Source organism: Leuresthes tenuis, unplaced genomic scaffold (genome assembly GCF_036924035.1).
Source record: "Leuresthes tenuis unplaced genomic scaffold, fLeuTen1.0.hap1 SCAF_3, whole genome shotgun sequence".
Classification (NCBI taxonomy): domain Eukaryota; kingdom Metazoa; phylum Chordata; class Actinopteri; order Atheriniformes; family Atherinopsidae; genus Leuresthes; species Leuresthes tenuis.
The window spans coordinates 16,211,645-16,226,835 of NW_027325357.1; the positions used below are offsets into that span (position 1 = coordinate 16,211,645).

Consider the following 15,191-nt stretch of genomic DNA (forward strand, 5'->3'; position numbering starts at 1 on the left):
TTGTTTAGGCCGTGCCAACATTCAACAGGTTAACAGGTTATTTTAAGGGCCTGAGGTTTGAACTCATTGGAGTGTATTGGCTGAACAGCAGTCTTCCCAAATGTACCATACGGTGTATGAGTAATTTTGAGGTGCACTTAGTGACAAACTGAAGGCCTGACTTATGGCTTCAGTCATTGGAGTAGTTATTGTAAATGCTCTGTCCTTGAAGCAGAGCTTTGCTGTAGGGAGTCTGAAATGTTCCTTCAAAACAGAGCCGTAATCATGCTTCTCATTCACCCAGTCCCTCTAAGATGATCAGAAGTATGACGTTCAGGAAATCTTCCAAAATAAGTGCAAATAAAGCAGTTTGCGTAATGAGATTATCAAATATTCTGATCTGTCTAAGGTTTTTTTTGCATTTGTCTGCTGTTATCTGTTCATGCTGTTTAAGTTTGCATGAGGTTTTTTTTTGTTGGCAACTCCGATCTTCTTTGGATGTGTGCTCCAGGTTGTCATCCTGCTCAACAACCCAGGACCTAGAACCAGTTCTCTGAAAGTGGGTAACCGATTCTGCTGTAAAAGGCCTTCATTTCATGCCGACTTAATTTGATTAATTCAACGACCTCCTGTACCGGGGTACTGAATATACTTTGTGGACCTAATTTAGTCATTTATGCTTTGCATTCCAGAAGAGCTCTACTTTGGTTTTCTCTGTCACTTGAACATCATAGGAGAGACTGGGCCTTATCTATGATTTTTTAAATCTGGCCTTCTGCTTTGCCTTGCATGGTGGCTCTCACCATGCTTGTCTTCACCTGTGGAGCCATGTGTGGTTAGCTGTGCAGCGTATGGTACGGCCTAAAACCGACCTCCCCACTGCTCCAGGTCAGCCTGAACTGATGGGACAAAATGGAAATTGCTTGTCAGCGTGGCGCCAGACACTGACGCTGGAAAATAACAAAGAAAAGAACAAATATATTGATCAATTTCAAGTTTATTAAATAATGTACTATCTGTGGAATTATCATTTCAAATTAATCATTAATACATTTAATAGAAGGTTTAGTGAAAGTAATCTTCATATTGCAAGAAGTTGATTCTTCCATATTACTGAAAACCATCGTTAACACAATGGGAGTTAACACTTTAAGACTACATACACACCAGCACTCAGTCAACAACGTTTCCATACAGTAAGTATGCTGTTAAAACCTGCTACAATACGAAGCAATGCAAAGCTTATTGTACTGTGCCTATATCCTGAGAATCATAAAAAATTAACAGCACCAAAGGTTAAGTGCTCAGTTTGGCTTAATGACATGATGTTGTTATTCTTTGGTAATCTCTACTAATTTCTCGAGGTTTAGAAATGATATGACGTGTGAAATATGTTTCAGTGTGGATTAGAAATGACAGCTTGTCTAAGCTTCTGCAGGTAAGGCCGGAACGTTGGTTAGAGCTGGGATTAGCTTCTCGTACACCGCGATGCCCTTCAGGAAGACTTGCTCATTCAGATACTCGTTGTGATCGTGCAGCAGAATGGGCGTCCGGTTCATTGGAGAGAAGCCAATAGCAGGAATGCCCACCTAGAGTCGTGAAACAAACACCGCTCAAACATAAGAAAGGCCTTTTCTTCTCTGGTCTCAAACGTTGTAATCAATGGATAAATGACAGCACAGTCACAGAAAGCTCATGTTGCTATTTAAATACTCACCGCTCGGATGAAACGGCTGTCTGTGGCAGCTGGAAAGATCTCCTTTTCTAAAGTCATATTCCTACAGTGGAGATGTCGATGTGAGACTTTGCATGCACAGTACAACAATAGCAACTTCATGGCATGTAGACAGGCATAGGATTATATAGACTATAGTCTCTTTCATTTATATAAAGTAAAAAAATACTGTACCTGCAGTACTTTTGCCTTATTCTAACAAGCAAAACATGATTTGAGAACACTACAAATATACTGATGTGCTCACATTAACTTGCAGGCAGCATTGAAGGTGCTCCACCAGGGGTCATTCTCATCTGTCGATGTCACATTCTGGTTCATGTGTTTCTGTAACGGACGAGCGCTAATTTAGTCCCTCTGACAAACAGAACCGACCTGCAGCTGCTTTCTGAATGGAAGTGACGCTGACCTGAGCAAACTTATAGGTGACGTCTTCTCCCGCTTCCTTACACCACTGCTTGATTTGTTTTTCAAACTCCTGGTGGCGGCATAATTCAGAGATGAGTGAAGAGTTAAATGTGACACGAAAGCAACACACCAGTGTGAGCATACGAACCTGGAGATTTACTGTAGGGGGTATTCTCAGGTCAAAGCTGACATCCATTTCAGCTGGGATGACATTGTAGGCCACGCCCCCTTTAACCATGGTCATGTTCACTGTGGTGACATCACCGAGTGTGAAGCACTCGCTGGTGTTCAACCTGAAATACAAACACAAGATAGTCGTGACATCAAAAACAGTGAAAATATTCATCTAAATCTTCCAGATCAACACTGAAAGTCAACTTGATAAGCATTTCTATTCATTATATAATTACATAATATTCATTCATTTATTACTAATGTTCTGAAACTGTTGGTTTTTGTTCACATTTTGTCATCTAGAGATTATAATCTATAATTCAGTTCTTTTAACTGGTACACATCCAGACATTAAGCTACTTCATCTCTGAAATACCTCTACGAACATGAATTGGCCATTTTCACGACCCAGATGGTTGATTAAAACATGCTAGCAGCATTGCACTTGGAGGCACCAGGCACACAAAGATCTACACTCCAGTGAAAGAACAAGTAAAAACGACACACTTTGGGAGCAGCTTTCATGATTTATAGGCAACGGTTTGTGTCGTGGAGAAAGCCATATGGATGTGTCACTTTCAAGACGCATAACCTCAAGCTGAATCCAGAAGTGTAAACAATCTATCACTCCATAAATACAATGAAATATGCTGTGGGAGCGCTGTAAACTATCTCACCGTTTTTTCTCCTTTTCTCTAAAGTCCAGGAAGGAGTTTATAACTTGCCGCTGTAAAAAAAAAGAAAAAAAAGAAGAGAAAACACAAATATTGTCACTAAAAGCCCTGGTGCAGGCAGAACTGACAACGTGATAGTAGCTTTGTTCTCATCCGGCTGCGAAGAGAATTTGAAACATACTTTTGGGATGCAAAACTGTCAATAGGAGGCAGTGAAGGCTATGTTACACATGGCTGCACTAAACCTGAAAGTTTCAAACAGCTGATTGGTACAGCAGACGTAGTCACGTTTGATAATTCCATCACACCAGAAGACCACATCTCTTTCAGATAAAGGTAAGAACCACATCAAGAGTGAAACTTTTTTCCAATTCTGTACTTTCCCATCAACCTTTTCACAACTTTATAATGTGCCTTAAAAACTGTGGATGTAAACCAGACTCATGACACTTACCAGCTTCTCGGCAGCTGTATTTTCCACAAACCTGGACCCATGACCTGGACTTCCTGGACAGTGGACGGTAATCCCTGGAAAGCAGAAGTCATCCTGTTTCAATTAAGATGGACTTTCCGCCTCTGTCAAACTTTAAAAATCAACTATTTTCTGTCCTTGAAACTGATCAGATGTGTGGGAGGCTTGTACTCTCTGTGTTTTATACTCACACCAGGGGTTCCTTTCTCCAAAAAACACAGTGAAGGCCTCCCCAGGATTGGCCAGTCCTACAAAAGAAAAGTCAAACCTGCTTTAAGATAACTACAAGAGGGCAGAATGCAGTGCAAAGGACAGAGGCTTGTGGTCCGTAGACTAGTAACTTTGCCAAGTTAATAACTGCACAGAGACACACAGGATCAAAACAAATACCAGCTTCATGTCAAACACTAACATGCAGAGAGGATTCTTTAAAACAGAAGGCAGATTTTAAAAATATAGCAAATTGTGGACATTATGGATTTCTCAGACCTAAATTGATTGGTTCAGTCAGACAAACATCATCCTAATCCTAAAAATCCTAAAAATGAGCTTCACTGCTTTAAAAAAGATAACTCTGGGACAATGTTCAACTATAGTTCCAACGAGCACAAACACAGCCACATCTCGTTTAGGAGGTCGTCTTTGCTCCTTCTGTGATCAAATAAAGCTGTAAAGACTTGGTTTGCTTCTCTTGCAGCCTTTAACTCGAAGCTAAACCAAAAAGCAGCACCATGTGGCAGTAAACCAACATCTGTATCACTTCCAGGTAAAAGCTTAAACGATACTGAAAGAGTAACTATTGACATAGGATATTTGGATTTGGTAAAGATTCAAATAGTTAATGTTTTCCTTCACAAAGATTTTAGTATGAGAGAGTAAATCGCCCACATAAAGGTATTTTTGGGTTTCTTTTAAGAGCTGACTCGCAAAAATACTGCAGTTATTCATTTACCTTCATCAAGAGCAAAACCAATGTTTAACTTCTGAAACTCTGGATGCGTGACAAATGTTTCCATTCCCTTGTGGCCTCCAACTTCCTCATCTGAAAAAAAAACATGCACATTTCATGTTATCATTTATCAAACACCTCATCTCCTTCAAGGAACTTGAACTAATAGTAATTTCAACCAAAGACTGGCAACTTCTCCAGTCTACAAATGGCTGAACGCTCAACACACTCTTGATACAAATTTCTTATGTGAGATTTTTTTTCCCGTATTTGTTCTACATTTCTTTGTTCTCGTTCATAAAGGCGACATACACAGTCTTATGTAACTGGAGACTGAGTCCGTATGACCCGGTCATGTGATCGGCATCATGTGGCAGGTTGATCTGGTGAAAATCTGTGTAGAAAACATCAACCTGCTGCAATAAAGTGCAACCCCGCACTGTCTGAGCCATCGTTCATTTTCTTTCATGGTTTATGTATGTGTTTGCTCCACGATCTGCGATAGGTCCCAGTTACGCCTGTCCAGGGTGTCTGGATCGGCTCTCCGTTTAAAAAGGGGTTTGAGCCTTAGTTACCCCAGAGTATTACCCGATCAGCAGAGCCTGTGGCCTCTAACTGCCTCCATCCAGATGCCAACCCTACTGGCAGCGGCCAGACCTGCTAACAGCATCTCTTCTCTTACTGATCTGTGCACTTGTTAGTTACGAGGCTGTTTAGTAGCCTAGATGCAGGCTCCAATGACTTGTCTTAATAAATCATAAACGTTTATCAGTACACCACTTCATATTTTGAAGTTCTGCTGCATTCAAAGTTTGAAGGCCCACAGTTTAGACTTTAACTGCAGGAATAATATTTATGAGCGCAATTTCTCAGGCTTATAGTATACAGCTAAATTAATATTTGGCTGCAGGCATCACCATAACATAAAGTTAGTCTGGGTGTCTGCAAATGCAGCTGGATGGTGTTCCACCGAGGGCAGTGGGGGTCCCATTGGCACTAAGACCTGAGCTTTGGGGAGCTGCTGTTATATTGGTGAGGGGTGATGTTGGACCCAGGGATCCAACCTGCGCCACACCCACATCCACTCAGAAACAGCCAGTCTCATGACTTGGTGAGAGACAGGAATCGGCCCACCTGTCAGCCCTTGGCTTGTGCTGCTTGCAGTAGTTTTCCACAATTCATGTGGAGTGAGCAGTGATTACAGAGAAAGAGCTCACTCCTGTCCCACTGGTGATTACCTTATAGCGGTTCCTGTGGAGTTCCTCTCAGGTCCCACTGGGAAACAGCAGCAGCTAAACTGGGAAACTTTCCACCCAACATTTCACAAACAGAAGCATCTGTTACCCTTAAAGGCCTAAAGAAGACGGCCTTAAAGTCATCTTTCAATTCTCGTAATTTGCTTTTGTTGACCTGGACCTCCCCCACCGAGTCACTACGGTTGTTGGCCTCAGACGCCACCACACAGGAAGGGTTGTTCTGCTTCCATTGTCTGATAGGAATCCCATCTTTGCATAGTTCAATGTTTTGAGGTATTCAGTATTTTGTGTCAGGGAGATATTTCCTATAAATTATTGCTGGCGGTGGATCTCACCACGTAGAACCTGGTAGCTGCGAACATATCTCCACCTGCTCTCAACCCCAGTCCATCTGTGCACATCACCACTCTGCTTATAGTGGCAAAAAACATTACCCATCACCACTTGGCCGCTGCTAGTTAATGTTTTAATCAGTGTGTGAAATAGCAAGCAGCAGCTGCAGGAGAGAGGCAAAAGAAAGGCAGGCTGGAGACTGAACATGCACTGTGATGGTCAGGGCCCACTTTGCCTATCTTGTATTGAGGGCCTGGTGCTGACAAGTCTTGCCATCTTTTGTGGGCCCACGCTACACAAATGGAGTTGAGAGACTTTAAAAACATACTAAAAACACTGGAAAGAGTGAAAATATCTCACCAGGAACAAACATTAAATGCACAGTGCGTGTCGGTTTCCAACCCCCTGCTTTCAGTCTTCTGACCGCCTGGATGTACCTACGGAGAACAAAAGCAGACACAGCAGATTTATGACACCCGCAAGAAAAGAAGTGCGAGGACTGTGTATGCAGGTTGAGTGGGGGGGCGTTAAAACAGGCGTGTCTCATTCAACATAAATCAAGAGGAGATCACAACAACACTAGAGCACAAATCCTGTTTAACAAAACAAGTTATTAAGGCAGTTTATACCCACTGTATAGTCACACATTTCATGTCCTGTGTTCCCCGGGCATAAATGTTGCCCTCTGCATCTTTGAAAGCACTGAAAGCATCGTATTTCCAATGTTCCTGGAGAAGAGATTGATAGCAAGTCTATTCTTTTGATGTCCATTAAAGGTAATAACAGGATTGTAAAACGGTAAAAAGAGACAGATGACATACCTGGTAAACAGGTACGACATCTGTGTGGGAATTCAGTAAGATGGACTTCAATGTGGGCTTTGTCCCTTCCCATGTCATGATTGACACGACTCTGCCAGGACAAACCTAAAAGGAAATCAAAGGAACAATGAGTAAACATCTGCCTCTTCCTTAAAGGACGTAAGCAGCTGTTTATCGCGTGGATTTATTCACCTCTATCTTTTTCATCGGCAGCTCGAGCTCCTCTGCTATTTTGTCCAGGAACCGGAGAGCAGCATCTATAAATGAATGAACACAAAGCAAAACAGCTGGCTTAAATATCAAAACTAATGTTCAAATTCTCAGTTGTAGCACCTGGTGCTGTGGCGGCGCTGTTAGACTTTGGTAATGTCGTACAAACAAAGACAGAAAGCCAAGTTTACTCTAAACACCTCTAGATCTTTCAGTCACTCTAAGGTCGACGTGAGGAGGAAAATAAAGGTGTCTCAAATGCTGGGAAACGCAGATCCTCAGGCGTGTAATAATTAGTTGTTGAGCACGTCCAAACTGAGGATGCACCGTGAAAAGCTGCCCTAACAAAGACAACCGGCCAGACAATTTTATTGTCTGATATTGCACAAATATACGAGTTGTAGACTGCTTGGGACAAGGACAATATCTGTGGTTTTGTCAACATAACTGATCTGGATAAGTGTCCTTGAAACATTTTCTTCTGAACAGCAGAAATTTATAGCAAAGTCCTGATACTTATTATCACATGGTTCTTATCAGCTAAAAGAAACATTGATTCGTAAGTAGAATTTCCCAATCTTCACTTCCCAATTTACAGGAGACATTTTTGTCCGTGTCACATGTCGCAACAACTGCAATGTCAGGTTTATTGTTGACACGGCATAAGAGCTTTATTCTCCAACGGCTGACTCGACTCTCAAATTGTTAAAGATAACTTCTATGTCTGCAAAACTCCGAAGAAGCTAAAATTGAAGTCGTGACCCGTAAAATGCAGTTTTATCACTTTCTTTTTGAGCTTCATAAACGAGTGAGAGCATTTAATGAGTAACTGACGCAGATAAGAAGTGGACTTTGATAAAATGCCGTTTGATACGACAGATGTGGGCAAATCAATCTCACACTTTTAGGACATTATGTTTGAAACTTACTTTGCAACTGCATCATGCTCCGTGCGTGTGAAATAACCCAATCTGATAATACGAAAGTAACATTTCCAACCTTTTTTTTTTATTTTTAAACAAAAGAAAAAATCATTTCACTTCACACATTTTGTGCTTTTGCTCACATCAGAGGTGCGTAAACCATTCAACCCCCCGACAAATAAAGGCTAAAAATCCACCTGTTACATCCCCAAAGGCCAGAACTTCATGTCAGTGATTTGTGACAAAGATATCTCACCGTAGTCGGGGTCAGGGTGGACAGTTTTGAGACGGAGGTAGTCTCTGAACAGACTCACAGAGGGGTCCTCTCCTTCAGGGGAGCTCTGCCCCCCTCCAACACCTGGACCATCTTTGTCAGGTAGCATTATGATTTATTTCCTCTTCTGAGAAAATAAGAGACAGTACGCGACATTTACAATCAAGCAATGTGCTGTTATCATGACCACAAACAGCTGTGGTAGAGCTGGAGCTCGCTCGAACCACCGGTACCGTACCTGCGTTGAGCACCTCTGCTGCAGCACCAACGCAATGCTAAAAGCTGGCTAGCCTTGTGCAAGGTAACTTGAGACTCTGTGTTGTTGTAAAAGAAGCTGCAACTGCGTACACGCCGCCGGTTAACTACCTGGAGACAGTACACGGTAGATTATACACAGGAAAACGCCATATGTTTGTTTATTTCGCCCGTGTTCATTACTTTGGATTACTCAGGCTACTCACCGAAGGCAGTCAAGCCGAGCAGGGTTCGAGTTATGTAGGGAGATTGCAACCTCCCCGGTGAAGACTTGGAACCCCCCCCAAAGGGGCAAAAACAACAGGTTGGGAAGAGGAGAGGGAAGGGGGGGCTGAATCATTTAAATACCCTACTGTGTTTGTGTTCGTAAATTTTGAAATATATATCTCATAATTGTGCATGACATATCACTGTAATACAATCTAAAACACCCCCACAACGGACTATACCATTTCCTAACTGTGACGTTGGTTGAAGTTAGCTAACAGGGCAGTTGTAAGTTAATGTATTCAAAATGATTGAGCTATCAAGCTTCTCTACCACACGCTACTTTTCTGAATTACATTGTTATACGCGTTGTCAACGGTTGCACAAAAAATACATACATAAATGGTTCTATCCATTATCCAGTAAAGTGACAGGAAATGATTTAATGGCACGATTTGTGTTGAAATGATCATCTACTGTCGTGCTTGTGTTGCTCTCACATGCCGGCACTTTCTTTGTAACCTCTGAATGTAAAACTTGTCACGTGCATCTGTATGTGGCACAGTGTGTGCCCAATGAGCTGTTGTAATCGATTTAGTCTCTAATCATCAAGACTCCAGACAGTACTTAAAACAAGCATGAAACCATTAAAGCAGTGAGACGTGAAGGAGACACCTGCACTGTATTTGATTCATTTTGCATCCTGAAGAAAAAGCTTGCCTCCACCGACATCGTCATGCCCCAGGGTTGTTCGTCAGCTGACTGACAGCAAGTCCTGTTCCTTTCCTGAAAAAGAAAATTTTAAAAAATCTTACTGATAGATTGAAATAGCATTTGGCTGCATAACTCAATTCATAAACGTTTCACACTTAACGTGAGGCGTGTATTAACTTCAGTAGAAACAGCCATAAGTTGGAGCCTATGGCTTCACCAAACACACAACATGTAATGGTTTATAATGAAAATAATAATTTAGACAGAAGAGTACTTGAGAGTCCAACATTTTTACCTTTATGTGTAAAATTGTTGGATCCATATTGTACTTTTTGGACTAATTGGAAATTATAGAGACGACAAAGCCCTTCACTCTCGGTTTCTTTACGGTTTTAATGTATTCACAATTATTTAATTTTATCCAGAGCAGCAGACACAAATATCAAAATTATGAAAGTGCAACTTAATATTAACAACAGCAAACATCACTTGTGCAGATGTACTCGTTCCTACTGAGCCTGTTTTCCAAAAAACACTGTGAGGAGGTGATTACCAGCATTTAGCACAGAGTCACTCCCGCCTTCAAAACTCCCCCGAAAAAACAAAGGTAGAATTCACATTTAGTACCAAAAGTAACAGTAATTCTGGGTATCAATATATAGTTTAGAAATGATTTATATATAAAAACAGGGAGGAAAAGAAAGAACGTCTCAAGTCATTTTTAGTTTGCTCACTAGTGCGCTTTACAATAGTGCTTGGTTGGATGCATTTGTTCCGAGAACAAGTCAGTTACAGCTGAATTTATACATTTGGAAAACAAAGACTACACACAAATCACATGCAGTTGAGCCTGAAATTGTCAGCATCTCAATTACAAAAAAAAAGAAAAGGAGGCTGTACGATAAACCTATAGAGAGCAAGTCATACATATAGATTAGCTCAGCTCCATCGTGTCACCTCAAACACACCTTTATTTTCTTTCTGAGCAGTATTTACTGTGTTTTCACTATTCTTTTGTTCTTTTTATGGTGCGATTGTCCAGACTTATTGCAGATCATTTACACATAACTTATCAACACTCTATAAATACAGATTTTAATCATTTTCATCTGGTCCATACTCTTTTGTGCATCTTTTATTACAGTATGAATCGATTCAGCTTGCTTTGACCGAACACAGCCCACGTTAGTTGGAAGCAGAGTTGCTTTTCAAGTCCACGTCTGTGTGAGTCAGCAGCGAATCTAACAAAAGCTTTTAAGTACAAGCGACGACAACATTTGCATATTTACATCTACCGACGTTTCACCTACAACAATGGTAACGATGACACAAACATCTTTGTTTTTTTTTTTCACATGCAATGAGGGACATAAAACAAAGGAAGCAATATTCTTTAAGAAAAAAACAACAGGCTGTGTGCAGTAAGTCTCGTATTTTCAGGTAAAACTATGACACTTCAAACCCCATACATTCATCGTGGTAACATCTGAATTGCTGCACTGTTACGGGTTATCCTCCAAACCCGCTGCCATCCCCAGGAGCTTGAGGTGACGATAACATGAGAATAACACTAATCACAGGACAAACGCTCCTCTCACTTTTATATGTTGCCTGTCTCTTTAGTTTTTTTTTTTTTTACCATCTACCGTCTCTTCCTCTCACTTCAGTTTGTTGAGGAACTCAATCAATCCCTGGTGAAATTCACGAGGTTTGTCCTTGTAACAAGCGTGGCGAGCTCCTTCCAACTTTAGCACATAGTGATTAGGAAGCTGGAGGAGGTTTTTGTGGGACTGGGCACCTAGATTAGTGTCCAGGGCTCCAAACACAATCAGAGTAGGAGTCTGAAAAGCACACAAGAAAGAAGTCAAAGAGAGAAACTTAGACAAAGTCTCTCGACATACAGCAAGGTGAAGATACTAATGTGATAACGACTAGGTTTATTTATTAAGTGCCTCTCTAAAAATTACAAACTGATCATCACAATTCTCAGCATGGTGTAGATGAATTTTTGTAGAGGGGGGGGGGGGGGGGGGGGTGTTTTAGTGTTGGAGCTAAAAAAAAGTAAAAGCATGGTCTCCATTTGTTTAAAGTCCAGACTGAGGAACCATTCATGAAAGCTGAGTCTCTGATCAGAGGGGTTCGGGTGCAGAATAGCAGGGTTAACAGCTCGGGGACACAAGGTGGAGCAAGGCCATGTAGTGATTTAAAGGAAATCCAAAAAAGGTGGTGTGCGTAAGACACCCGAAGCTTTCTGACATGCTCGTGGCGTGGAGCTATAATAAGTGGCCAAATCATCAGTGGCTCTTGTGTACTTACTTCATGGCAATGTAATAATGCAGGGAACAATGACAGAAAGATGAAACAGTTTGATAGCTTTAACTGATTAACTTATCAATGATTAGTGTGATTAATGATCATTTGTTTGTAAAGAAGAGCTTTTTTTTTTTTTATATTGGGATGATGAAGGCAGTAATCATCTTCCAACATAACTAGATCAGAGACCCCATCTTGCAGAGGAGTGACCGTCACAAATTCTTTTTACTAACTCCATTTCAGTTAATTCTGTGCTTTTATGGTACATTTCTCTGAATAAATGTGTGGCTGACAACTAAAATCCACATTGTTTTGCAAACAACAAATAAGTTTTTTCCTCATATTAACACAACTAATGGTACGATCTCATTACAATTTCCCACTTCTAATTGCTCTAACATGATGTAGACAGATATATATATATAAATAAATAATAACTGTTGTCATATCACCATATTACATGCTCTCACCTGAATATTTTGGTACTGCTCTGGAGAGTAACTCCGAGTACCAACGGGTGCTATAGGAATGAAGCCGCGCAGCTGTGCGCCGCTCTTCACGAGGAAGGGAATGGAGTAATGTCCGCTCATCGAGGGGCTCAAAAGCACAGCTGCTCTGACGCCCAAAGACTCCATGAACCTTGAGAGGAGGTCCACCCGACTCTGGTCAGTCTTCAGCGCGTCCGAGTCAGGCGATTTTCCATACCCTCGGAGAAGAAGAACGCATGAAATAAAATAAGGTTATATTTTACTAAACGTAAATACCAAGTGAGTGTGCTGTGATCCCCCTACAGCAGGGATGTCCGCATCCGGTCCTCGAGGGCCGCTGTCCTGCAGGTTTTAGCACACCTGATTCAGATCAATGCATCATTATACTTACATATTTCATCTGTATCAGGTGTGTTGAAGCAGGGAAACATCTAAAACCTGCAGCACAGCGGCCCTCGAGGACCGACTTTGGACTACTTTTGGAATACCCTGCTCTACATTATATACAAACTGCAGTGATTTCACATGTGCAACAGTATTAAGGCACTGTTCATTTTCAACTCTATGTACTTGGCTGATGGCTGAGAACATAACATTGAATAGGAATTAATTTAACTCATGTCAATAATGATAAACGAGCATAACCTATGCACTGTTGTCCACAATCAGATTATGCGAGTGAAAATAATTTCAACCACAAGAGGGCACTATCAGCTCATGAAACCCTGGATTTTCCAGCAAAGACAAACTCTTAAAATGATAAATGAAATTAAATGTCCTCCCTGTATGTAAAAAAAAAAAAAAATGGGTTTTCCGTGGCAAACATTTATTTTAGGATCACTGTGTCATGCTATGTGTCTGTCAGTTTAAATAAAGTAATATGACTTGATGATTTTATGACCATGTGAAAAAAAGAATATTAAGCAAACTCAGACTTCATATTTTCAAACATTTCAGCTTTTCAGATCCAGTTAAAAGTAAAGCTTCTGCATCTACTTCAGAGGGGCTCAAGTTCTACCTGGCAGGTCCATTGCTAAAGCCTGGTATCCATTAGTTGCCAGCAGGGCCATGGTGCCCAGTTCTTCCCAGGTTTTGGAAGTGAAGGCCTGGCCATGCAGAAGGACAACTTGCAGCCTGCACAGAAACATGCTTTTATGACTCAGGATTTTATATTTAGCTCAGGCCACTCAGTTGCAAGCACTTGTGTCAGGCTTTCTCTATTTGAATGCACTTCAGAGAAACATTTAAAAGTACAAATCTCCAAATCCGATCAATCAATTCTGTGAACTAGTTTTGTAGTTAATAACTACAAGGAAAAAGCATGTAAATGTACCTTTTTGGAAATGTTAAACAGGTTTCTCCACTTGTCAGCTCACCTTGGTAATATCTGCCTCCCAGCTCCATCTATAGGTAGAGCTTCTCGGAAAAACAAGGGAGGGTCCCCAGGCAGCTGTCCGGTGCGAATGGACACGTTGATGGCCGAAAGTGCAGGGGGAGAGGTGGCCAGCAGCCCCATTCTTTGAGCTTCGAATGACGGCTCCATGCTGCCCTGACGGATGGATGGCAGCAAAAGATACAGCAGCAACGTGGCCAACAACACCAGGCCCAAAACAACAAGACGATTACGCAAGAAATTCATTTCATCCAGATGAGCAACCTGAAAAGAAATGGTAGATGCATCGTCTGAAAGCCCCTCATACTGATCCTGTTCAGACAATATTTTCTATTGTATAAAAAATGACATTCTCATGCAGAGACACCAGCTGGTGTCTCAACTTCTTCCTCTATCTTTACAATAAAAATTTAAAAAATGGCATCATCAGGAATGTTGCTCCACAGTATTTAAATGCAGTCACATATTTGGTCATCCACAAACTGTAACTGAATAATATCTATATTTTACAGAGAAGGCCACAAATTCTAATGGCTATAACAGAAACTTGGGTACTTGTATGCATCTCACGTAACAACAGTAATTCAACAGCATTTGTTGGCCAGTTTTTCAGCCACGGAATCTGACAGGTCACAAATTTCATTCAACAATATATATATATATACATACATATGTTTATGAATAAATAAAAAATATTTGCAGCAATTGAAAATCCTGACCATCTCACAGAATCTGATGGCTCACAGAATTTGGTGTTTCACTTGAAGATATTGGATATTTAACCTTTAGAGGGCAATGCCAACATTTGCATTGAAGATAAGGCTTCATTTGGCAGTTTGTTCCCTGGCAAATATGGTAAAAACTCTTCAAATTGCCACACACGTCCATCCAAGTATAGACTCATTGCTGGTTAATGATTCTGAATCGCGATGCATGGGATACAGCACGTCTCTGCTAAATAACTGTTAACTTGGTATATGTATGTTTGGTAAGTTTAAGATTAGTAGCTGTGCATGGCAACAGAACTTAAAATATATAGCGCTGAAGAACAAAAACAGTAACACGACGATTGCAATTAGCCAACATAGGCATGAAAGCGAGCAGTACCGCGTTGATTAGCCAATTCTAAGCACATTGCTGGAAGAGGTAAATTGGATTATGCAACCAGAGGATAACATACCGACACAGGAGATAATTAAACGCATTCACAAACGAATGAGTGAGGTTCTCTTCTTTATCGCCATGTCTTGAGGATGATGATGGTTGTGACAGAAGTCGTTGCTGTGAGACATCGGGTCCGTACTGAAGGAAGCCAATTTAGCTTTTCAAACTAATAGGAAAATTGTGCCCGACGCCATATATTCATTTTTTCAGACAAAAAAAAATTTAAAAAATCCCTTACTTTGAAGGATAAATTCCCGATTTACTGAAAGCACAACAGGTGTAAATGTCACCCGAGAAAGTCGCTACAGAATACGAAATTTTAGTGACAGTGTTTCTGAAATGTTTTAGATTCACCAAGGTCTTAGCCGCCTGTTCCTCGTCGGAACATATTACAGGCTGCACATAACAACACTAGGAACGTTGCGTCATTTCCTACCAAAGGGGACTGA

The 15,191-nt window shown here is 41.0% G+C and overlaps 2 protein-coding genes across 3 annotated transcripts; both read right to left on the bottom strand.

Annotated features, from left to right (window-relative positions):
* Positions 1–956: 956 nt before the first annotated feature.
* LOC140303366 (aminoacylase-1A-like) lies at positions 957–8,763 on the bottom strand. The gene is made up of 16 exons (XM_072382097.1): positions 8,670–8,763; positions 8,447–8,574; positions 8,191–8,335; positions 6,994–7,058; positions 6,802–6,906; positions 6,614–6,708; positions 6,341–6,417; positions 4,395–4,484; positions 3,634–3,690; positions 3,425–3,498; positions 2,974–3,023; positions 2,271–2,415; positions 2,124–2,192; positions 1,962–2,041; positions 1,697–1,757; positions 957–1,568 (listed from the first exon to the last, which is right to left on the bottom strand). The coding sequence occupies exons 3-16, from the start codon at positions 8,315–8,317 to the stop codon at positions 1,404–1,406; spliced, it is 1,260 nt and encodes a 419-aa protein (XP_072238198.1). The 5' UTR covers positions 8,318–8,335; positions 8,447–8,574; positions 8,670–8,763; the 3' UTR covers positions 957–1,403.
* A 2,010-nt stretch (positions 8,764–10,773) lies between these two features.
* Positions 10,774–15,112, bottom strand: abhd14a (abhydrolase domain containing 14A). Of its 2 annotated transcripts, none has more exons than XM_072382099.1 (5): positions 14,981–15,112; positions 13,562–13,842; positions 13,204–13,319; positions 12,168–12,403; positions 10,774–11,225 (listed from the first exon to the last, which is right to left on the bottom strand). In XM_072382099.1, the coding sequence occupies exons 2-5, from the start codon at positions 13,822–13,824 to the stop codon at positions 11,043–11,045; spliced, it is 798 nt and encodes a 265-aa protein (XP_072238200.1). In that variant the 5' UTR covers positions 13,825–13,842; positions 14,981–15,112; the 3' UTR covers positions 10,774–11,042. The 2 variants fall into 2 exon arrangements, with proteins under 2 accessions (XP_072238200.1, XP_072238199.1); XM_072382098.1 differs by lacking the exon at positions 14,981–15,112 and adding an exon at positions 14,759–14,938.
* Positions 15,113–15,191: the final 79 nt, after the last annotated feature.